Source organism: Grus americana, chromosome 10, assembly GCF_028858705.1.
Source record: "Grus americana isolate bGruAme1 chromosome 10, bGruAme1.mat, whole genome shotgun sequence".
Taxonomy (NCBI): Eukaryota; Metazoa; Chordata; class Aves; order Gruiformes; family Gruidae; genus Grus; species Grus americana.
The window spans coordinates 1,310,244-1,332,708 of NC_072861.1; the positions used below are offsets into that span (position 1 = coordinate 1,310,244).

Genomic DNA, 22,465 nt, shown 5'->3' on the forward strand with positions numbered 1-22,465 from the left:
TGAAAAAAACAACTATCTCCCCAACTTCTCACTGGTCTCGGCAACTCTTCCAAATCCGCTGAGCACTCCCCCCTCATCCCTTCCCAACGCCCAGCACCACAATCCCCACGCCAAAGCAGAAATCCTGGGGAGGTGCTGGCCGCAGACGTGGCTGTGCACACCTGATACCCCCCCAGCCGCTCTCCTGACACCCCAGCACGTCTTGATGGCAATACCCCGAACGCACACGCTTGTGATGCTCACCCCGTGCACGGCAAACACGTGGCTTCACAGGCACGGACCGGCGACATCACGAGTGCAACTAGCACGGAAGAGCTTCTGCTCCAAGTGCAAAGAACTCCACGCGCTCCAAGTTTTCCCCCATCCGCCCGCAGAAATCACATCAGCTGCTGCGATTACTAAGAAACAAGCTAACCGAGCTGCCGCTCCAGCGGCCACATCAGAAACAGCTGCGCAGGCACCCGAAGTCAAACGCCGCTCGGACGGACAGACGGCCGTTCACCCCATTGGCCGCAAGGCTGCTGGCAGGGCTTTTCGCACCCCCGGTGACCTGGAAGAGCAGCTTCGCTGGCTCAGCATCGCTGCTGCGCGTTAGCGGAGGAGCGACACGTAACAAAAAAAAAATAAATTCACCCACAGCAAAACGTTGGCCCGAGGCTGATCGTCACCACACGTGGGACAAAGCCCACGTACCAACGGCAGACCAAGGAACAAGGCGGTACCTCCTGTCAACCCTGCACCTCGCGCTTGCCTGCACACCCACGCAGATCCCACGTTTACTAACACGCTGAGGTCTCCTTCTCTGCAAATGATGCAACCGGAGAGAAATAAGTTCCTCTGGGAGCTGCAGAGGGCTTTGGCACGCAAGATGAAGCCGCTGGGAAGCGGAGCACGGCGGCCAACAGACACTGCCCTGACCTGCTGGGAGCCGGAGCAGGCACAGGACCCGGACATCACCTTCACCGCCAGCCCAGGCTCCTCCTGCAGAGCGACAGGAGCCAGAGAGGCTTGGACCCGGCTCGGCACAGCCGCAGCGCTGAGGAAACCAGATCCCCGAGGGTACGGCAGGATCGTACCCTGACGCACAGCAACTGCAGGCGATTTGCTGGTGCATGACTCCCAGCAGCCAGGTGTGGCTTGACCAGCGCCTTCCCATCGCCACATCCAGATCCCGACACATCACACGGTCGAACTGTCTTCACGCCAGAACCAGGAGGCACCAGCCTTCCACCAGCACTGGCCCCCAACGGCACAAGACGCAGGGTCCCGCTGTAAGCTCCCGCTCCCTCGTCACCCACAGCGGCACGTCCTGGTGCAGGAGCGACCGTCAGAGCCGAGCGGCAATGCCATCTCCACCCGCACCCCAACACCTTTCTTACCTTCTCCGACTTCACTTTCTTCAGCTGCCGACACTCGCTTTCCCCATCCTCCAGCTCCGACTTAACTCCCAAGGGATTGAGCGCAGCTCCCGTGTCAATAGCTATACTCCCAAGCTGCTCGGCAGCAGCAGGCTCTGTCCCCTGGCCCCCATCGTACTGTCCCACCCTCACTGCCAGGGCCAGGGGCTGCAGCACGCCGGGCTCCTTCTCCGCCGCAGCCCCCGCGCCCTCGCTCCTTTCCTTCTTGCTTTTGGATGAGCCACCCTCCTTCTCCTTCTTGGAGCCGGCCACGCTGCGAGACGCCTTGGCCGATTTCTCCGAGCCCTTCGGGGCGACGGCGGGCACCAAGCCGCCTGAGTTCGCGCCGTCCCCAGAGCGTCCTTGAGCCTCCTTCTTGCCACCAGCTCCCTCGCTGGGAGTGAACAAGGAGGTCCCTGGGGTTGGCTTGCCACTGTCCTTGCCACTCTTGCTCCTTTTCGACTTGGATTTGCCCTCCTTGCCCTGCGGGCCCGGCACCGGGCTCACAAACTTGATGTTATCCGGTAGGGTCGCCACCGCGTTGGGTGCCGGGAGCCCCACTTCTTTGGAGCCCGACATTTCCAATTTCTGCTGATCCTTCTCCAAATCAGCGTCCAGGTCAATGATAAGATTCCCTACGCCAATGTCCCACTCATCCCCGCTGTCGTACGTCTCAACCGGGTTCGCATCAATTCCTTTCCCTCCGGAAGCTCCGCTGCTCAAGGACATCTTAGAGTTAACGGCCCCTCACGGTTCAAGGCTCTTCCCTGCCTCCACGCCCTGGGGGTCACCTACGTCCTCGGGGGGCTTCCAGCGGTCGGGGTCTGCCCAGGTGACGGCATCGCTGCTGGAAGGGAGAGCAAAGAGAACAGGGTTACACACGAAGAGCCTCGGGCAGGCAGATCTGCCTTCATCGGCAGCCACACGTGCAGGCAGGAGAGGTCCTGGGCAGGGTGAGAGCCCCCCACCTCCCAAATCCCCCATCGCACGGCACAAGGCAGCATCCTCCTGCCAGCTCCCCCCACCCCAGGCTGGGGGCCGCTCCTCGGCCGTCCCCGCAGCAGCAGCCATCTGGCACCGGTCCCTCGATCAATACCGGCCCTGGCAGGTCACGGCTCTCGGCTCCAACAAGACATTACTCACACGTTTCCCCGCTCGCCATTTCCCTCTGAATTATCGAGCGCTGCCCCTGGGAGGGAGGATTGATTCCTCTCCTGCTGATGCCACCCGGGGGGAGGGCTCCCCTCCGCGCCAGCCTCGCTGCGAGGGACGAGAGCCGCTCGCCGGGGAAGTTGAGTGCCTCGGTGGGAAATAAATCCCGAGCTTCAGAGAGCCTGTGACACTTGGACGTGTCAGATCGGTCGCCGAAGGCCAAATGGCAGCGGCAAGCGCCGGGTTTCCATCCCGCACCTCCAGGGAACACAACATGGCACTGGGCTTTGGGATGATAAACCACCGTCACCTCCACCACGATGAGCCGCTCGGCAGGCTCTGAAGGATGGGAAATTGAGGCACGGTTGCATGGGTACCTGGTTTTAACCAGGAAGAGAGGTACTGGCCGTACATGCCCGACCCCAGTTAGCCTAAAATTTCTCCTCCCGGCTTCCCAGCCCCTCGCCCTCCCTGCTCTCAGATGCATCGTACGCTGCTCTGTCCCCGGAGGCAGAAAGAGGGGGAAGGGGAAAAAAAAAAAAAAAAAAAAAAGACACCCACACACTACCCAAAAAAGCGTCCGAGTCACTCGCTGAGATTAGCTCGTGGCAATTACACTGACGAGACATAATTAACACATGAAACAGCTTCTTCCCAGCAGCCAACCGGTCAGCTACTCGGCCCCAGCCGCCCGCTCTCCAGATCTCTTAGGAAATCCTTGGCCACCCGTTTGGATGAAGCTCCTCTCCAGCAGCACTGTCCTCCCCTTCCCCACCAAGCTCCAGGCTGCCGGCTCCTGGTACTATTCACGAGGAACATTTCAAAAACAGGTGACTTAAAGAGAAACGAGAAGGGGGGGGAAGCCCAAACCAAAAAAAAAAAAAAAAACGCGCGCACACACACAAATTTCTTCAAACCCCAGCAGGCAGGAGCCTGGAAAGCAGCTTCATGGTGCGTTTCCAGAGATGCAAACACTGTAAAAATGCCAGGGATTCTTTCATCAGACAGGCTGCCGCAGCCAGACCATTTTCCATCTGCTCCCCACAGCATCCTCGGCTCTGTACAGCTAATAATCCGCTCTCTGACAGGTCATTACGGAGATTTTTAACCCCAGGAGCCGGGGGCTAGCGTGCAAGCTGGAAATGAAAAGCACTGACCTCTCATTTCAGCGGCAGAGAAAGTGCCGAATCAGGAGATCACTTTGTGCACCAGAGTCGCTAACGGCTTCCGAAAGCCGCACCGCGTGTTTCTCTTGCCTCCTCTTCCTCCTGCCCCAGCACCCGCTCCCCAGCCCCGCGCCGGGGCGTTCAGCCCGACCCCACCAACCTGCCTCTCCGAACCACCGATGGTGCCAGCGATCGGCAGCAACCATCGCATCCCCGCGTGGCACAGACCTCCCCGGCCAGCGTGCGTTGCTGCAGCCAGCTCCCTTTGTGCCGCGGATCCGCGGCAATTCCTTTGTCCGGATGGGCAAAACTGGTAACAAGGCAGATGAACCAGATTTTGAGCTGGTAACAGCCCCTTCCCGACCCAAAGTTGAGGCACAACGTCCAGCCACAACCCCGCCGGACAGGGCTCGGAGACGCAGTGCTGCTGCTGCGCGGGACCAACACACATGAGCTACCGGGAGAGGATGAGGCTCAGCCTCCAAGAACTGCCCACCCAAGGCTGGAGCACGCAAAGGGCTCAGACCAGAGGGACGGACGGACCAGGATCCGGCCTCGCAGTCGCAGGAAGGCGACGGACAATCCGCAGGGCTGTATCGCGACAGGCGCGGCATCACCTGCTCCACACAATGCTTCCACGACGCCGACTTGGCCGGCCCTCGGCTCGCATCAGGGAGCTCGCCTTGCTGTTTTAAGATGCATATACACATATGCACACACATATACGTAAATATTATTTATATATATGAAATAAGGAGAGCAGATGAGCAGGACTTTGGTCTGAAATTATGCAAACAGCAGCAGCGTTTGCCAATTCCTACCACAACAAAAAGAAGAAGGAGCCCAGAAGTCCGCTGGGTCCCTGGCGATTCGAGAGCCAGGAACAATTAAAGGGTTAGAAAACAAGAGGAGAAAAAAACATTCACCCTATGGAGGAGGCGTCGAGGGAGCCCAAGCTCTGCTAATGCAGAGGGAAGGAAACCACAAACAGGACAGACGAGAACAGGCTGGATTTGCAAGAGCAGAGGAAAGGCACGTCGTGCCGAGAGCGGGGCAGGGAGCTCAAGACGTGCCACCGCGGGAAGAGGGACTGGGGCAGCGATCGGCCCTTTTTACCTGGGGCTGAAAGCTAAGGACCCTGGTACGCAATCTGGGGCGGGGGGATCCCCTGCAAGTCATCCATTGCACGTGGCTCTAAAGCATTTCCCACATCTCAAACACCCTTTCCCCGAAATTCCCATCCCGCTTCCCCAAAGAGCCACGCTCGCAGGCTCAACCTCTGCAGCCGGAGGAGCGTTTCAGGTCCCTCTCCCAAGCGAGACCCCCAGGGACCCCCGACCTACCACGCCGTTGCTATTTCGGGCAGACAGGAAGCCCTGGCTCCCGCAGCCCGCAGTCCAGAGAAGGAGGTCCCTTTCCCACCACCTGGTTTGCCTGAGCTGGAGAAGCGCAGGGTTCCTATCCAGATCCTTCCCGCTCTCCCGCCGAGGGGGGAGTAACGTCGCCGCAAATCACGGCGTCTCAGAAAACAGACCGAGGAGATTGATTCAGCTATAAATGTGTCCTTCTCCTTACCTCCTGCCATCGTGGGATTGATCCCCGCGCAACATGAAAAGCATGTGCTCACTTGTTGGCCTGGAGACCTGCCAACAAAGCGTTTTAAGAGCAGTCCTGGAGCGCAGATCCTACAAGGAGACAGCTTTCTGCTTGGGAATGCTGCACACACACAGCACCAGACATGAATAATTCAGCTCCATTAGGTGCCGAGACCTCTACAATCCTCATCTATGGGCTGGGAAGGAGCCAACCGTATTAAGAGACAAACCTGAAAGTTCACTTTCGGAGCTGCAAACACACCTAGAGAAAGCTATTCAAACAGAATAGCTCGCCTTCAAAAAGGGAGCGAGGAAACCGCACGACTCCCCGGCTCTTTGTGCTAAAACACGCACAGGATGCTCGGCAGCAAACACGCTGAGCCCGCGCCGCTCCGGCTTTCTCTACCGGTTACCGGAGGCCAAGAAACCAAAGCGGGGAAGGATTGAACGCCTAGGGGCGGCGAGATGCAGGAGGAGAAAGCTCTTCTCCTGGCAACAACGAGCCCACACGTAGGGAGACTGTCTCATACCCATGTGCTCCAGCCTGCAGCGCTCCAGGATCAGCCTCTGGTGGCTTCCAGACATGACCGACTGCAATTTTCACCCTGATTAACTTTCAGGAATGCCCGCAAGAAGGAGCGGCAAAGATGATGGGAGGGGGGAAAAAAAAAAAATCTCCAGGACGCGGCGTTTCCTCCAGCAAGGCAGGGAGCTGAGGGTTTCAGCGAGATGCTTGCCCCAGCCGGGAAAGACCCTGGCGAGCAAAGAGACCCCTCTGCTCGGGGAGGCAAAGGCAGCGCCGGGGAGAGCATCCGTGGAAGAGATGCTGCCCCCCACCCCCTCGCCAAGACCCTCAAGGGCTCCCCACCAGCCCCCGGCCCCACTCCACCGAGGCAGCGGCACGAGGGGCCGTGGTGCCGAGGCCCTTCCTCCCGCCGCTGGCAGCCAGCCGGCAGCTCTCCCCATACGCTGCCTCCGCACAAGATCCCTTTTTGTTTCCTTTTACGACTAAAGAAACTCGGGGCGGCGGGGAGGGGGGGGTGAAAACACGCCTGCCTTTCCCGAGCTGCCGCACTCGCTCCCCGCTCGGCTCCTACCACCACGTTTGTAATCCCCCAGCTGGGCTTGTTTGGGTTGGATTTTTGTTAAGTAACTCCCATGTCTTTTCTGCAGATTTCTTTTTAAGATGTTCCCCTCTCTCCCCGCCCCCTCTCTCTAGAGATGGGGGAGAAGGAAAAAAAAAAAAACACCAAAAAAAAAGAGGAAAAAAGAGAAATGTTGAACACGAGCCAGCTGGCACGCACAAGAGGAGACGGAGAAATCTGCACAAAGGAGCTTCCTCACTCACTTGCTGCTTTCAGCTCAAGAAATCACGCAGGGGAGGAGGGTTTGCTCTCCCCCATACATCAGTCAAGCCGTAGTAGACAAAGGAGATTTACCATGACACCCTCCAGAACTGCCACCCAACGGGGGCAGGATCCCTCAATCGCCTTCGCCCGGCGGGAGTCCGAGCTGTTGCAAAACACGCCGAGGCGCAGGGCTTCAAAACAAGCTGTTCAATGTGGAATTAAGCAAGATTTTGAATGGAGGAGCCGCGCTCCCGCCTCCTCGCTCGCACAAGGCGCCGGGAGAACTTCGGGGGCTCTCGGGGCCGAGCGGGACGGCGCCGGCGAGCTGCCAGGAGGGAGAAGGCTGAACCCAATTTGAATAAAATGGAGCCACCCTTCTTTTTTTAATATGGAGGTGCACCCCACCAAGACTACATCTTCCAGCATGCACTGCAACCAGAGCGCCTGGGGAGACATCGAGAAACTTATGCCAGGACTCCCAAGTTTCCGTAGGCTGAGCCTTGACACTGGAGATGAACCTGACACAGGGCAGCACTCGAGTCATGAGTCATTTGTTGGCATTCTTGACAAAAGCCTGAAATATTTGAGCCCAGGCATTACAAAAGCAGGATGGACGAGGTCACTGGAAGAGGATGGAGATGGAGGAAGATGGGAAACGTGAACAAAGACCTCTTTGGCGTAGGGGTGGCCAGGCAATCACCCTACCTGGAGCAAAGCTCAGGAGACTTATCAGTTCACAACACCCACCCGCTACCAAATACGCACTCAAGCATCAACTTCATGTTCGTCATCAGTCGAAAGATGCGGCTCAGATCAAAATTCAACCTCACGTCCACCCCCATCCGCTCATGACCTTAAAACACGACCTTTACAGCAACGTTCAGCAAGACTACGGCACACAAAGAAATCCGGCAAAACTGTAGATACAAGATAAGGGCACGCGGCGCCAGATCTCAACCCGGTTGTGTTTGAAGAAAACACTTCACCAGATTAGCTAAAAGTCAGCTTTTGCTTCTTATTGACACTTCTTTAATCTCGATGCCAAAAAGGCATCGAGGAGAAACTCGATCTAGGGCTGAAAACCCCAAAGTTCTTGAATGTGGCTCTACAGCAAAGCTGCCCTCAGCAGATCCCCCGCTTCCCTCAGCTCCCCATAAGCCAAACACAACCAGCAGCAACATCACCAACGTGAGGTACGCAAAAAGGGGGAAAACGAAAAGGAGGAAACGTTTCAGGCCTTCCTTTGTATCGTGAAACGGGGAAAACTGGAACAAGTACTTCTTTAATCCCCCTATCACTCTTAGAAGCGTCATCACCAAAGTCCCAATTTTCCATTTCTTCATGCCTCAAGAGCCCACAGTTCTTCAGATTTACAATCATTTGGTTTTGATGTCTCTCAACCCTGGCATTTTTTTCAAGCTACCTACCTCTGTACTAAAACACGACTCAGATTTCCTCCGCCAACACACAAGGAAGTCCACAGCTTCATATTTCAAGAAAACTAATGGCGAGAAAAACATCATTCAAGGTCCTCAGCTCAAGCAGAAGGCACATCAATACCTACAGAACCACGCGAAGGCACTAAACGTCACTTCATTTTGTTCCCACGAAGGCCGGCAGGTAAACATCACCTTTTCTGTACTCCTGCTTGCTGTCCGCTGACTCACGCTGCTAGAGTCATTTCTTCAGTGGGAAGCTGAACAAGCACCATCGTTACACACAAGCACGAACGTACGTGTCAACACAACTCAAGTCACAGAACTGTAGAGCAGGCCAGGTTGGAAGGGACCTTGAAAGGTTGTCTGGTCCAATCTTTCATGGGAAAGGAAGCCCAGATGAGATTAGCTACCACTCTGTCCATTCGCATCTTGAAAACCTCCAGCGATGGGGACTCTACCACGTCCCTGAAGAGGCTGTTGCAGTGAATTATTGTTCTCACTGTAAAAAATTTCTTTCTTACATGGAGATGAAACCTCCCCTGGTACAACGTGTATCCGCTGCCCCTTGACTTCTCCATGTGGCTCCTTGTGAAGAGAGCCTCCATTTTCTTTGTAGCCACCCTTTAAGTCCAGCAACTTGCCCGCGGAGAGCTGACGGACCTTCTGCCAGGCAGGAGCCAGGTTTGCAGGAAGGGTCACAGCGGTGGTGTAAAGCAGCAGCAGGGACTAGAGGAGCACCAAGCACAGCTAGGGCAGATGAGAGCCATGCCAGCACTTCGTTACAGCTCTCAGCACCACCCTGCGTGAGACACGTCCCCCTCCTGAGCCTCTGCCTCTGGTGTGGAGATGAGAAGGTAGCCCCAAGGCTCATGCTTGGCTCTTCCTCTGGATGCTGGCTGGCCGTAGCCTGCTCATCCAAAAACGCCGGGCTAGACTTCTTCCAGCAAGCACGACCTCACAGACTTCAAAATCTCTGACAGCTGAAAACGGCCAAGAGCTTTCTCAGCAACCCCAGCACTCGGATCCACATGCATAAACACAAACTGGTGCCCAGCGCTCTTGACACTCGGCTGTGCTGGGAAAGAGGAACTGAAAAACCCAGATGCATGGGAGAAAAAGTTTTTGGTGGGTAAAACAACAGAGCCAGCTTCCTTCCTGCAAGCTCAGCTCTATCCTGAATTAGGGACGCCCGACAGGGATTTACCTTTCACCGTTGCGCCTGCGTGCTGGAAGACACGACCGTATAACTGCTGCACCCGGACCTGCACGCGATGGTTTAGCAATAACAAGAATTACAGCCCCGTCTTCACCCAAAACCAGCATCCCCCACTCGCCCCACGGTCCCCATGTGCCACCCTGTGTGACTGCAGGTGTCACGGCGTCACCGGCACACGGCACCCAGTGCGTGCCTGGCGGGCACAGGCAGCACCACGGGAGCGCAGAGGCATCACCACGGGGTTTGGCTGTTGAAGGCTGACACACAGACCACCGTTGGCAGCTACACTGTGGCAAAAGCAAAAAACAACCCTGTGAGCAATAACCGGCCGGGATTAACTGGGAAGCGCTTCAGATGAGTCTAAGCGAGACAAGCCAGCGTGCTGCGGCTCATCAGAGGTGCTGCCGGCAGCACCAGACACGGCCCCGGTGCTCCCCTACCACCGTAAAGCCTGTTCTTGTTGAACTCAAGTCAGCCATGCTGCTGCTGGCTGGTGCCAAAAATAACATTAAACACTCAAAACTGGACATCTGAGCAAATCCGTTTGGCACCGAGCTCTGCATCACGATGCTTCCCATGGGGACAGACCTGGGGGTTGATTGTCCCTCAAGCAGAGAGCTGGTTTCCACCGGGAAAGTGGAGCAGCTGTGCGGATTTAAAACCGGTCTGGTTATGCTCTTCCTAACCCCAACGCAGAAGTGAACTGATTTACGAGAGGCTTAAAGATATCTGAATCGGTGGCCTGTTCCTCACGCGCAACCTAGAAGGGGGTAGAGAGCACATAAAAATAACCGAAAAGGCTTACAAATTTCAGATAAAGCTCCGCGCAGGCTGGAAGATTGCCAGCAGCCTGAGAAAGTCGGCAGCGAGAGGAAGCAGCAAGATGGATGTGACCAGGAAAGATCCCCGAAGCATCAGTCACGGAGAAGGGAAGAAAGAAGAGCTGGCAAAGACCAAACACAACTAACGGGCATAAATAATCGCTGGAGCGAGTGCCGGAAAAGAGGAGCTCGCCCTTTTCCCCCTGCTTGCCCAACGCCATCAGCAGGGTTGCAGAAAGGCACCCGCAGTTTTGGCAGCAGCCCGAGGTCCTGGGCGTTGGTGGGAGCAGAGCGGGTGCCTCCGAACCGGCCATTTGTGCCCTTCCCTGATGGGGCTTTGGAGGCAGCGAGGCTCCTCGGCTCGCTCCCAGCCACCCTGGTCTCCCTGCCGTCCCCCGACCCCATGGTGGTCCCAGTTCCAAGCTGGAGCTCTCATGGTTGCAGCCACATGGGTTTCCAACAAGGATCATCCTCCAGAGAGGTACAGCGGGAACGGAAAAACCACTGGCTGCACTGGCGGACACAGGGAGGGCTCCGTGCCGAAGTCAACGTCTCATTTCCGTCTTCTCCATCCAAAGGAAGACCACCGGAGTGATACCAGCTGAGTGGTGCACAGCCCTTCCTTGACAGGAGGGGGGTACGCAGCAGCACAATTTGGAGAGGAGACAGACTTGCTTGCTCGCTCTCAGGGAAGGGAGAGCTTCTGGGCTTTATTTTTTTCTTTCGGGAGAAGAGCACGCAAGCAGTTTGGCCAATTCCCAGGCTTCAAAAGAGGACAAACATGTCTTCCGCTGCTCCAAAAATGAAGGAGCCGCCACTTCACCTATTAACGCCTTTAATTCCCTTCATTCAATAACCAATTAGGGCACCTTGGCTACACGAGCTAAGGCTTCATTTGCAGCAGAGGACCGTAAGTGCAGCTGTAATCTCTCTTGCTGTCAAGCCATCAACCTGGGAACACTTCGGGGAAAAACCAACCAGGCTGCAAAGTAATGGAGGAGGGAAGGCGTACGCAGACAGGGACAAACGCAAACACGGCGAGTACCACGCCAAGAAATCGCCCTTTTTTTTTTTTTTTTCTTCCCCCCAGGAGGGATAATAAATAGGTGTATTTCACAGATTAATAAAGCACATTTGCAAAGCTATGATATACATCAGAAAGTTGCTAATTCACACTAATGACCCATTGCAAATTGCCAAATTTTGTGAATTAGCCAGCATGTAAAGGAATACAATAAAAACCAGTAAGAACCATGCATCAAAGTGTACTTGGCTTATTTTGGTAGTCATAGTTCACTTTTAATTACTTGTGGCAATAGGGAAGGTACAGATTAGATGTGAGAGCCAAAAAAAATAAACAGGAGATCTTCCGGACAAAAAACTTCACCATGGCACCAGCTACTAAATCTTTGGGGAAGGAGCAGTAATTCCGCTGGAGATTAGCAAGACTCTACCTCTTCAACTGAATTCATGACATTCACTTTAGCTAAGTCATTACACACCTCATTTTCACTCCTTTAAAAGCTGCAAAGCAGACTCCTCCCGAGCGCCCTTTCTCCCCTCGGAGAAGCACCGGGATAACTCCCGGCCAAATCTTTGGATTCGCTTGAGCCAGGAACGCTCCGTTTAATCAAAACCACAAACAGGCTCAGCAAATTTATTAAAATCATTCTCAAACTGCCCCGTTTTGTTATCACGAAATCGGCGTGGCCACGCGAAGAGACGAGATGTCGCACGTGATGTAGCGCTTGTACAAAGATATCATCCTTCCAGCCGAGCGGGCCCAGGAACAGCTCGGAGGGAAAATCCGATGCCTCAAAACCTTTCTGTGTCCACCATGTGCTAGGGGAAGGAGCGGCATAAAGGGACAACATCATCTTTCCTTTTTTTACTCCACAAACAAGGAAATTGCGGAAGTTGAGCATTTAATGTTCCAATACAAAATATCAAGATTCTCCTGAAATTATCCTTATTCATCCACAAAAATGCACTCGCATCCTTTTATACCCTCTCTCTAGACACACACCCCCCTCTCACAACATCTGAGCTGACGCTGAAGCAGCTACGTCAGTAATTTTTGTGCATGCAAAGGACACTCAGCTGCAGCAAAAGCAAAACGACCTCTTGGTTTCATCTCAAAACCTGATTTTTCACCAAAACCCAGAAGTGAAATAGGTGTTTCCTTTAGAGAAATTTATATAAATTCAAGGAAAAAAAAAAAAAAAAATCACACAAGCAACCAGAGTCACCGAGCAAGTTTCCCAGGCAGGCAGCCATTCCCTGTTTTCTCTACTGTAGGACTGTCAGAGCAAAACCTTACTCCTTCCTCTGAAACCACGTCACACCACGAGGCAGCGATCCTCATTAGCAGGAAAACGCATTTTCAATGTAACTGTGTGGCAAAAGAAGCCACGTCCCAGTGCGATTTTTTTTTTTCTTCCCTTCCCTGAAACCAAGCGGCACCCTTCCCCATCTGAGCCATCCCGGCACGGGGACGTGGAGCAGACCGGCTGCTGCCGCGGTGGCCAAAGCTCCGGTTCAGTAGCTACATGCGGATACCGATGAGGTCCCAGGGCAGTCACGTGCTCTGAGCCAGCTCATCATTACAAAAGACCCTTTGACACCCACATGAGCTCCTCAACATACTCCCTACGTCCCCAAAACCCTGCTGGAGTCAGGCACCCCCACGCAACGGCATCATCCTCCTGCCGGCCACCACCACCGCAGCACAAGCATCCAAATTAGGACTTTCCTGAAGAAGCGGGCAAGCTCCATGGGGAAGGGACCAGCTGTCCCCATACCCAGAGAGCCCACACGTGCTTGACCTGTGCCCATGAAGCATCAGAAGAGGCATCACAGGAGAACGGCAAACAGCCCAGGACATCTCCAGGTGCTTCGGGGACTTTGGTGCTTCTCAAAAAAATTCTCTCCACAGACCACCATCAGCTGCGAAGAAATATAGGGCAGGTTTGGAACAGACCTGTGACTCTCACGACCCAGAGGTTGGGGAAACGTTGGTCCATATTCTGCAGCAAAGATAAACACGGACTTCACCTTGAACTCGGTGGGAAACCACCCCATCGCCTGTGGACTTCCCAAAGCCGATCCGCTCGCTGCGTTCGCTGCGTACAAAGCAATCGAGCACGGTTAAACTGTCACCAGCCCCTGGCAAGGTCACCTGCGACCTCACCTCCTTTCGGTAGGGAGCCGGCACGTGACGTGCTCCCCCCGAGCATCTGCCTGCTCACTGCCTGTCCCCGGCAGGTCCCTGCCTCCAGCCGGGGAAGCCAGCCAGAAGCAGCAGTGTCAACACTCAAAGGGCATAGCTGCGCGCGCACGCTGTCACACATCCCTGAAACAACATACCTGGGACCATAAATACCATCTTATTTACATAATACTCCGGATAAAGGGGACAAAGAGGCTTATTGCATTACATCTGGGACTAGTATTGCATCAGCGCCCAGAGGCCCTAATCCGAATGGGAGCCCTGCCGCACGGGGCGCAGGGGGACGGCGGCGAGGTGCATCCCCGCTCCCAGCCCGTCCAAGGTCGAGGGCAACACGATACAGCCCAGCTCTTCCCCTTCCCTCCAGGAGCAAGCAGAGAAAGATCCCTTTTTAGGCAGCGTACACCCAGGAAATTCCTAGTGAATCCCAGTGTCGGGCACGACACGCGACTCAGGTCCCCAACCACCCTTCTATCGTGACTGAGCCCCAGCGTGATCCCAGCCATGGGTCTCCATGGTAGAGTCTTGGACACGGCTCACCGACATCGACTTTGTTTTGGTAGGGATGCCCGCACGGAAGTGCTAGAAAGACGAGGTAGCTTTAATTTATGCAATTAAAATTAAAAAGATACCGTAAATATAATCTGGAGGCAAATTTTGATTCAACGCGACCTGGTTCTCAAAGAGAATAAACCAGACGGAGCGAACTCCGGCCCTTCCTCCTTGTTCATACATAATAAAGATACACAAGCTGTTAGGTAGCTCCGACACAGCGTGAGAACCCCTCAACCGCCTTTAGACTTTGCGAGCCTTTTCTTCCCGAAAAAGGCACGTGAAAAGGCACGCTAGCCTAACGATTTAAAGGGGGGGGGGAAGCTTTAAAGGCGGCAGAAGGAGATGCCGTGCCCGCCGACGTCCGACAAGTCGGGTGCAGCGAGGGGACTTTGCAACCTTGCAACCGCAGAGAGGGAGAGAGATTATCTGCGGTTGCCACCCAGCCCGCGGCACGGGGCTGCAGACGGACAAATGTCCCCTATTTGCAGCAGCTTCCCCCTTCCCCAAAAAAATGAGACCGTTTTCGGCACACGCGGAGGACGCCGCGATAGGCTAACACGTGTATTAAGAGACACCTACGTGCGTATACGCGCACGCAGCAGCCCCTCCGGCTAACGAGCAGCCTAATGGCGACTCACAAAACACACAGACCCTCCACTGGAAACCAAGTCCAAGCGCCCGGATTGGAAAAAGGAAATAAAAAAACAAAATAAAAAAAATCCCCGTGTCCTGGCCATACTCAATTACAGATCATTACAACTTGCTTGATAATTAATTTCCTCTGGTGGCTCTAACTGGCTCGGAGCCCTTGTCCTGAACGCGGGGCCAGTTTAGGTGAAACATTAAATCCTTGTCCTTTTGCACCACCGAGACGGCCGCGCTCCCGGTGCTGCGCACGTCTCCTTTCCTCGGCGAGCTCTACCCCGCAGGGAGAGGAGAAAACACTGCTGGATGAACGAGGGCAGGCATAAAAGGGCAAGGATTTTTGTTTCCAGACCGAAACGGCTTCAAAATAATAAATTATAAATTATTTCTGGTCAAGAGCTAATCAATAAAATAAGCTGACTGGATTTTTCGAGTGCCGTGCGTGTGCGGCCATGTACTGCCAACAAAGAGGTAGAAATGTGCAGCATAATCCGACGCCGGAGTCATCGCACAAAGCGTGGAAATAGGTTTTCCTGAGGATGTCCAGGCGAGGAAGGCTGCGAGCACCCGCGCCGCCCTTGCGCACGCCGGAGCCCGAAAGCCAGCCCCGATGCCGGCATCCTTGTTCTTCTGGAGGGGGCGGGAAAAAAAGAAAAAAAAAAAAAGGGCCTGTGAGCTCTTCGGTGTGTGCCACAAAAAATGTGTGCGTCTAACACCTCCTCCTAGGGAAAGGGCCTTCCCAGAACGGGGGGGGGGGGGGGGGGGCGGGGGGGGAAAGGGGGGAAAAAAAAAATAAAATAAAATAAAGAAGGCTGCTGGGAGATGGAGGGGAGCCAAGTCTCACAGACCAGACCTGAACCTGTGACCTTCCCCGTGTACACAACGGGTGGGAGAGCTGCACGGCGGGAGCGGCCGTCCTCGTCCCTCCGTTCCACCCGCAGCCTTTATGGGACGCCTGGCCGCAGGCACAGCCACGTTGTCACTGGTGGTGTCGTGTCCGTCCATCCGTCCCCCTCCCCGGCCCGGGGATCTGCCCCACGCGTTGGCCCGTCCTGCAGCACCGGGTCACCGTCACGCAGGGACCCCACGGGCCCCCCGCAAAGTGCAGCTGAGGGGGGCTGGAGCCCGGCGCCTCGCCGGAGGAGCGTTTGCCACCCCCCAAACGCACACAGACAACTCGTGCTCGCTAAATATCTTTGGGAAAATTTAATCTTCCGTGATTTGGGCTGAAAACACACCCACGAGGGACCGCGTCCCCCCCCACACCCAACCCCAAATGGGCTGGGGTGCAGCGTCCCAGGGGAATCAGCCCTCCTGGGGCCGCTCCGGTCTCTGTGTCCCCCAAACCTTCCCTTCACAGAGATGGGGGGGCATGAGGGGGAGACACCCCCACCCCACCTCCGCCTGCAGGGACACGGGTGTCCCCTCGGGAACCCCCATCCCCACGGCCCGCCACCACCCCGGACCCACGGCCCGGATGCATCGTGTGTGTCTCGAACCCTGACCCTCACCCCAAAACCTGCCCCGGCGGTGACCCCACTCAGAGAGGATCTCCCCCCCCCCCAAGCCGTGGGGGCTCCGTGACGCCCCCCACGCACCTGTGGCGGTGGGACACGCGGGGGACCAGCCCCTAACCCCCCCCCGTAGCTGGGGGGGATCCGCACCCCACGCACACGGTGAGTCTGGCGGGGGGGGCAGAGACCCGCAGGCCCAACCGCCGCGTGGGTGCCCCCGGGCCCCCCCCGGCCCCACAGCCGCGGAGAAGGTGACCCCCGCGGTCAGCGTGGGGGTGACCCCGCACCCCTGAGGGGGGGCACCTGACCCCCACAGGACCCCACATCCGGGGGGGCCGTCCCCAACGGTCACGGGGGGGGGAAGAGGGGAGCACCCACCCCCCCCGTCCCAACGGCCACGGACGGACGTTCCCGGGAGGGGGCCTAAACGGGGCCGGGGTGGGGTGGGGGGGGCAAGGGCCGCCGGGGGGGTCCCGGCACCAACGGCGGCGGCGGAAGGCGGAGGAAGGCCCCAACGGTCACCGCGGGGAGGAACGACCCGGGCCCAACGGTCACTGCCGGGGGGGGGGGGGTGTGGAGGCGAGGCCAGGCCCAACGGCCGCGGGGGATCCCTAACCGCCGCCTCCTCACACACACCCTCACACACACACACACCCCGCCGGGCCTGGCCCGCACTCACCCGGCTCCGCTCCCCGTCCCGGGCGGCCCTAAGTCTCCTCCATGGGGCCGCTTAGCCCGTTCCTCCGCTCCGCCGGCAGCTAGGGGCCGGCCGCCGGGGCCGCCATGCCGCCCGCGCCTGTGGGCCGCGCCGCGCAGGCCGCGCCGGTGTCCGCCTGGCGGGGCGGGGCGGGGATGGCGTTCGGCTCCGCTCGGCTCCGCTCGGCTCGGCGGGGACGCGGCAGCCCGGAGCCGGAACCCGACCGGCAGCCGGAGCGGGGTAATGCGGGCACGACGTAAAACACGGAAGGTGGAATCCGGAGCAGGAGAAGGGGGGGGGCAGATAGCACCGCCCCCGGTGGGAGGGAAAACCCGGCGCGGCGCGGTCCGCACAAAGGGGGCTGCGGGGGACAGGCAGCCGCGGATGGAAAACGCGGAGACCGGATCGCAGTCGGGAGCCGGGGCGCAGGAGCAGCGGGCAAAGCTCGGAGCGGAGTGCGTTTCTCACCCCCCCGCGGAGCCGGAGCCGCCGCAGTGTCACCTTGGGGGGGGGGGGGTGTTTAATTTTTGGGGGTGTTTTACACGCTGTGGGGTGTCATGTGAGACCCCCTGCCCGGCTGGGCTTTCGGCGGTGCTGGTGTGGGCACCGGCAGCCGGTTTGGCTCACTGAGCCGGCACAGAACCACTCAGGCCGGTTTTCGGGCAGGGTACTGGGAGGGGGTCACCACCCAGGATGTGCCTGGGGTACCCGCACCCACCCCAAAAACCCACGACGTCATGCCCCACGCGGTCATTTTTCATCCCCGGAGGGGTCTCCGGTGCTGGCCGGAGGGAGCACCCTCCTTCCCGAAAGTGCCAGGGTCCCCAACCCGCCCCGTCCCCAGGAGGGGGCACATCCCCCAAACCCTCTGCTCCCGACCCCAAAGCCCCGGCACCGTCCCGTGAGGAAATGTGGGGTCATCTCAGTGGGGGGTGCCCCAGCCCTGCCTCTGGGACACCCCAAAATCGGCCCAGCACAGGAGCAGCTGGCCCTGGGCAAGGGGAACCGGTGCGGCAAGCTGTGCTGACGGGAGATGGGGCGCACGATCCACACCGGCACCCTGGCAGCGCCGAGCTCGGAGCCGGGACGCCATCCCGCAGTGAAGGCGATGGAGCGGGGACCATCATCTCCATCCACCCACCCACGGTCCAGCCCGGGGAGGTGCCACCGTCCGGTCTCCTCCTCCAGTTTCAGGAGAACACCAAAGGAAAGGCCGGTTTCTTCCAATGTTTTTTGCCCCCAAACAAGGGCAATGCGAGACCCAAACCCCTGGTGAAGGAGGTGGGATGCCGTGAAGGGCTGGGTTTTGGGTGCCATCGCCCTGCTTCTCTGATTTTTGGGGAATGCAGTAGGAAAAGAGGGGTGAGAAGAGCAGTCATTTAGCCCAAAAGAGATGAAGAGGAGAAACGCTCCCTCACCACGATGAAGAGGAGAAACTGTCCTCACATGGCACAACCCCAACACTGGTGGGCCCCCAGATGACCTATATTAACAAATTCAGGTCGTTTTGGTAAAAAACTTTTTAAAGGTCTGGGTAAAAGGCGTTCTGGGCATTCAGTGCCGATGTTCAGTGCATCCCAGAGCAGGAATGATGCTCCTGAGGGTGGGAAAACCAGCACTTGCCGGAAACACAGAACAAACCAGGGATGGGTCGGTGCATGAGCCTGCTCGTTCCCTGGCAAACCCATAAATGATGTCATTAATACACGAGGAAAATAAAAACACTGCCGGGCAACGCAGCTTCCTTGGAAATGACCTCGGCATCCCATGGGGGAGGTACGAGATCCCACCCTGTCACAGCCTTGTCCGAGGGTGCTGCACTCCTGGGATAAGGAGCAGGAGCTGGGAATTCCACCTTGGGGCTGTGGCACATGGAGCGCCCCTGGGTGCTGAGCACATCCTCCCTAGGTGCTGAGCACATCCTCCCTGGGTGCTTCACCACCCCGGGTGCTCAGTGTCCTGAGCATCCCGCTCGTCCCGGGCCATGCTGGTGAGGTGCAGGGCAGCAGAGACATCCGTGATGTTTTGTGAAAGACGTTGTCCACCCTGTAACCCTATGCTCCTTCTCCCCACGCCTGTCTTCTGCCTGGAACAGCATCTCCCCCACCTTCACTTCATCCCACAAGCGCTGCCTTTGGGCCGGCTCCTCGAGGGTTGACCCCTTCCACCTCTAGGATTGATTTTCCAGGGCAAAGCAACCTCGATGTCCTGTCTCTCCCACCAGGCCACCGAGGCCAAGTCCTCTCCTGCCTCCTTCTCCCCATAGCACCAGGATCCCGGGATGCCACCCCAAGCTCCGCCATCCCTCTCCAGCTCCGCTCCTACAGACACTACAAACGTTTCCCCTTGCTCTCGAGGCACATCCACCCAAGAGAGGAGAACCTCAACGATACAAGAAGAGAAACAAGTGCAGGGAAGTCACCAGGAATCCCAGCACAGATGACTGGGACAATACTGGTGGGACACGAGGGACAGGGACAGGCTGGGGACGCAGCCAGAGGAGGAAGGAAGCTGGAGAAGCCCATGTCCCTCTGCCACACCTAACAGCAGCTCCCACACCATCACCTCCGTGCCAAACCCGGGCAACCCGGAGCTGAAACGCCCACGAGGGTTTTTTCCAAATGAGGAATGACGTGGGTGAGCACTGAATCCAGATCCAGCGTCTCCAGCATCCCGGAGATCCCATAAAGGAGCCGGAAGGCAACTCCCAGGGCAAACAGCAGCACCGCAGCGTCCAGCTGCCAAGTTTCAGGGTGGGCAGGCAGCTGGCGCGAAGGCTTCGCACCCTCCTCCTCCTCCTCCTCTCTGATGGGGTAGCAACGGGAACCGAAGCTGAGGGCTGGGACAACCTGCAAGCAGTGACCATGCCACGCGGCTGAGCCGGCAGCCCTACTCTTCTCCCCGCCGCGTCCCCGGGGAGGAGGAGGGATGCCGGCAGTGCCCGGGGGTTGTTCTGTCCCCCTGGAGCAGGGTGGGCTCCGGGGAACGAGGAGCACTTAGACCACGGCGAGGCAGAGCCTGGAGCACTGTGGCACGAAAGGCTCACGGCCCAGTGAACACGAACGCCTAATGAACAGAGACACGGCAATGTGGGGAGATGCCGAATATGAAGGATTAAAGAAAAAGGAGAAATTAATCTTATTCATAAGGCAGAGCGGGTTTTTAACTCACACACGCAGCTGCTGGAGCGGGGGGGGTCAGCTTTTGCGGGGTGGCTGCTGCTTTGGTACAAATTAGGAGAGAGGGATGCAAGGCTGGATGCTTCCTGGCGATGCCAAGGGCCGTGAGCGGAAAGCCTCCGAGCAGGAACGGAGCCCGCCTCTCACCCCCAGTGCCCCGCTTCCCCCAGCACACGCTCGGAAGGGCTCAGGTTCTCCGGCTGTTGGGAGCCATTGCCCTCGTCCCCCGTTTCTCACCCTTGTCCTGTGAGGTCAGTGCCGTGATGTCTCTGACCCCACCCGGCCAAAAGACCTCGAGGCACATTTTGGGGAGGGAAGATGCTGCCAAAGCCAGGCTGGAGCTACCTCCTGCCTGCCGAGACGGATGGAGCTGGGCTGGCCGCTGTCCTGGGATCCAGCACTCACAGGAGGTGCGAAGATGCCAGCACTTGGTTGCATCCCATCCCGTCATGCTCCATCTCCCACCCACCCTTGTCCGCAGCGCGTGACTTTCCGGGAAGCACAGGGCTGTTGGGCGAGAGCTCAGTGAAAACATGTCTTTTTTTTAATGCTTTTGGAATACAACAGATAAAGCAATACCTAAAAGCGCTCTGGGATCTGTCTTGCACCTGCTTTCCAGAGTCGAGGACCATCCTGGCACCCTTCGGTGGCAGTCGGGTGCTGCGTGGGAACGCGGCGCTGCTCCCCTGCGGCTCACCCCATCGCTTTCTGCTTCATTAACCCCTTCTTTGCTCCCTGATGGATCTTTGCATCCAGCTTCCCTGTAAAGAGTGGATTAAAAAAAAAAAAAAAAACAAAACCACAACAAACCCTCATCACTCTTTATTTTTAAATGCTATTTGCAATGCAAATCAGCTGGAGGCAGCGAGGTCTCCTAGTTAGTGTGTTCCTGTCACATTCAATTATCATGCTTGAGGAGCCAGGCGTTTCCAGTCGCCGTGGCTTTCCTCCGCAGGCGCGACACCAGGGAGCCAGGGGCAAGCGTGTCCGACGCGGCAAAGAGACGCCGGAGAGGGGGAAATTCAGCAAGGAGAAGAGTAAATTAACATCCAGCGCTCGCCCGCCGCTACCGGGGAGGAAAACTGATCCCTTCGCTCGCCCGCAGGATGTGTCGACACGTTCGAAGGAGATGGGGGACCATCAAGCACTGTGTCGGGGACATGTTTCTCCATGGCGTGGTGGAAAGCCGGGCTTGGGGACAATAAACCCCCAACTTGGGGACGATAATGCAACGGGGCAAGGAAGGTGGTGGGGACCCACCACTCTCTGCTGGCAAGCGCCAGGTTGGTGGTCTCCAAAGCCACTACCTGTGAGGGACGTGCTGCCTTTGCCACCGGGCAGCACCTTGGGGAGCCCAGGTGCTCGTGGCCGGCTGCTTCGGTGGGACCCTCATCCCACAGAGCTCCACAGCCATGGTGGCTTCGCTGCCAGCTCTGCTTTCCCACTTGGGAGAAGAGCAGGACAAGGGAGAGGAAGAAAGGGAAGGTGACCTTAAGTGAGGCAGCACAGCAAAGAGCCAGCCTCCTGGAGAGGATTTGCCATCAGCCAGCGCCGGTCACCTCCTCTAATGCCACGTCTCCTCAGGAACTCGCCTCCCTGCTCCTGCTCCCCTGTGTCTTCCCATCCTCCAAACGCCAGCCTCATCCCACCTCTCTGGGCAGCTGGGAGCAGGGACGGGGCTCCATCGCGTTGCAGAAGCCAGTACGAAAAAATCTACAGAGCCTGAGGTGAGCTGGGAAGGGTGGACTCTGTCCCTGGGGTGGGACATGGGTGGCCACCATGGTCACACCATCAGGAAGGGGAAGCAAAGGGATCAGAGCTTGATCCCAAGGAGATGGACAGAGCCCGTCCCAGTGAAATCCCAGTGAGATGGATGGAACCGGAGCTGGCAGGCACCTCATCCGGGTCCCTCAGGATCATCCCTCTGGGGAATCAAGCCCGGTGTCACCTCATGGGTGAAGCACAGCCCACATGGTCCCTGGGAGAGCTGCGTTGCTCCAGCCCAGCTACAGCACACAGCAGATCTCATCCCTGGTGGGGACCAGATCCACCAGGCTCCGAACTGGTCCTGCTTTGGCCACTGCTCCACAAACTGCCGGTAAATGCCCGCATGCAGTGAGAAGCTGGCGCTTGTCCAGACATAACGGCTCCAAACCAGCCAGAGACCATCACCTTCTCTTCAAACCAAGAAAACTTCTCAATTTCAGCTCAACAAAGAGTCCAGCAACACTTCTCCCAGGAGACGCAGGTCACAAAACTGCTTCACTCAGGGTGTCCCACCAGGACAACCCAGCTTCCCTGAAACCGGTCCTCCTCCTTCAGCTTGAGTTTTGGGCCAACCTTGCTCCTGTCTGAGCTTGAGAGGGAAGTTCAATGCACCAAACCCGTAACACGTACAAAAAAAAAATGTGAAGAAGGGTTTGCAAGTCACTATGCCACAGATCCATAAACTGAAACGTGGTCAAAATTGGAAGCAGGGACCAGACGTCACCAATATCTCAGTGCAGCAGT

The 22,465-nt window shown here is 57.2% G+C and overlaps 2 protein-coding genes across 3 annotated transcripts in view; both read right to left on the bottom strand.

Moving 5' to 3' along the window:
* Positions 1-16,990, bottom strand: part of ZNF609 (zinc finger protein 609) — a 74,618-nt gene extending 57,628 nt beyond the window's left edge. Inside the window, exons 1-2 of one of the 2 annotated variants that reach the window (XM_054836953.1) lie at positions 16,758-16,990; positions 1,380-2,241 (exon numbers count right to left, since the gene is read on the bottom strand). In XM_054836953.1, coding sequence (XP_054692928.1) covers positions 1,380-2,126 — 747 coding nt within the window. In that variant the 5' untranslated portion in view covers positions 2,127-2,241; positions 16,758-16,990. Of the gene's footprint in view, positions 1-1,379; positions 2,245-16,757 lie in introns of both variants that reach the window. The other variant, XM_054836952.1, reaches the window with a different exon arrangement.
* Positions 16,991-20,476: 3,486 nt separating this feature from the next.
* TRIP4 (thyroid hormone receptor interactor 4) overlaps positions 20,477-22,465 on the bottom strand; it is a 32,566-nt gene continuing 30,577 nt past the window's right edge. Inside the window, exon 13 of the mRNA XM_054837021.1 lies at positions 20,477-20,715. Within this exon, the coding sequence (XP_054692996.1) occupies positions 20,648-20,715 (68 nt within the window). The 3' untranslated portion in view covers positions 20,477-20,647. The remainder of the gene's footprint in view (positions 20,716-22,465) is intronic.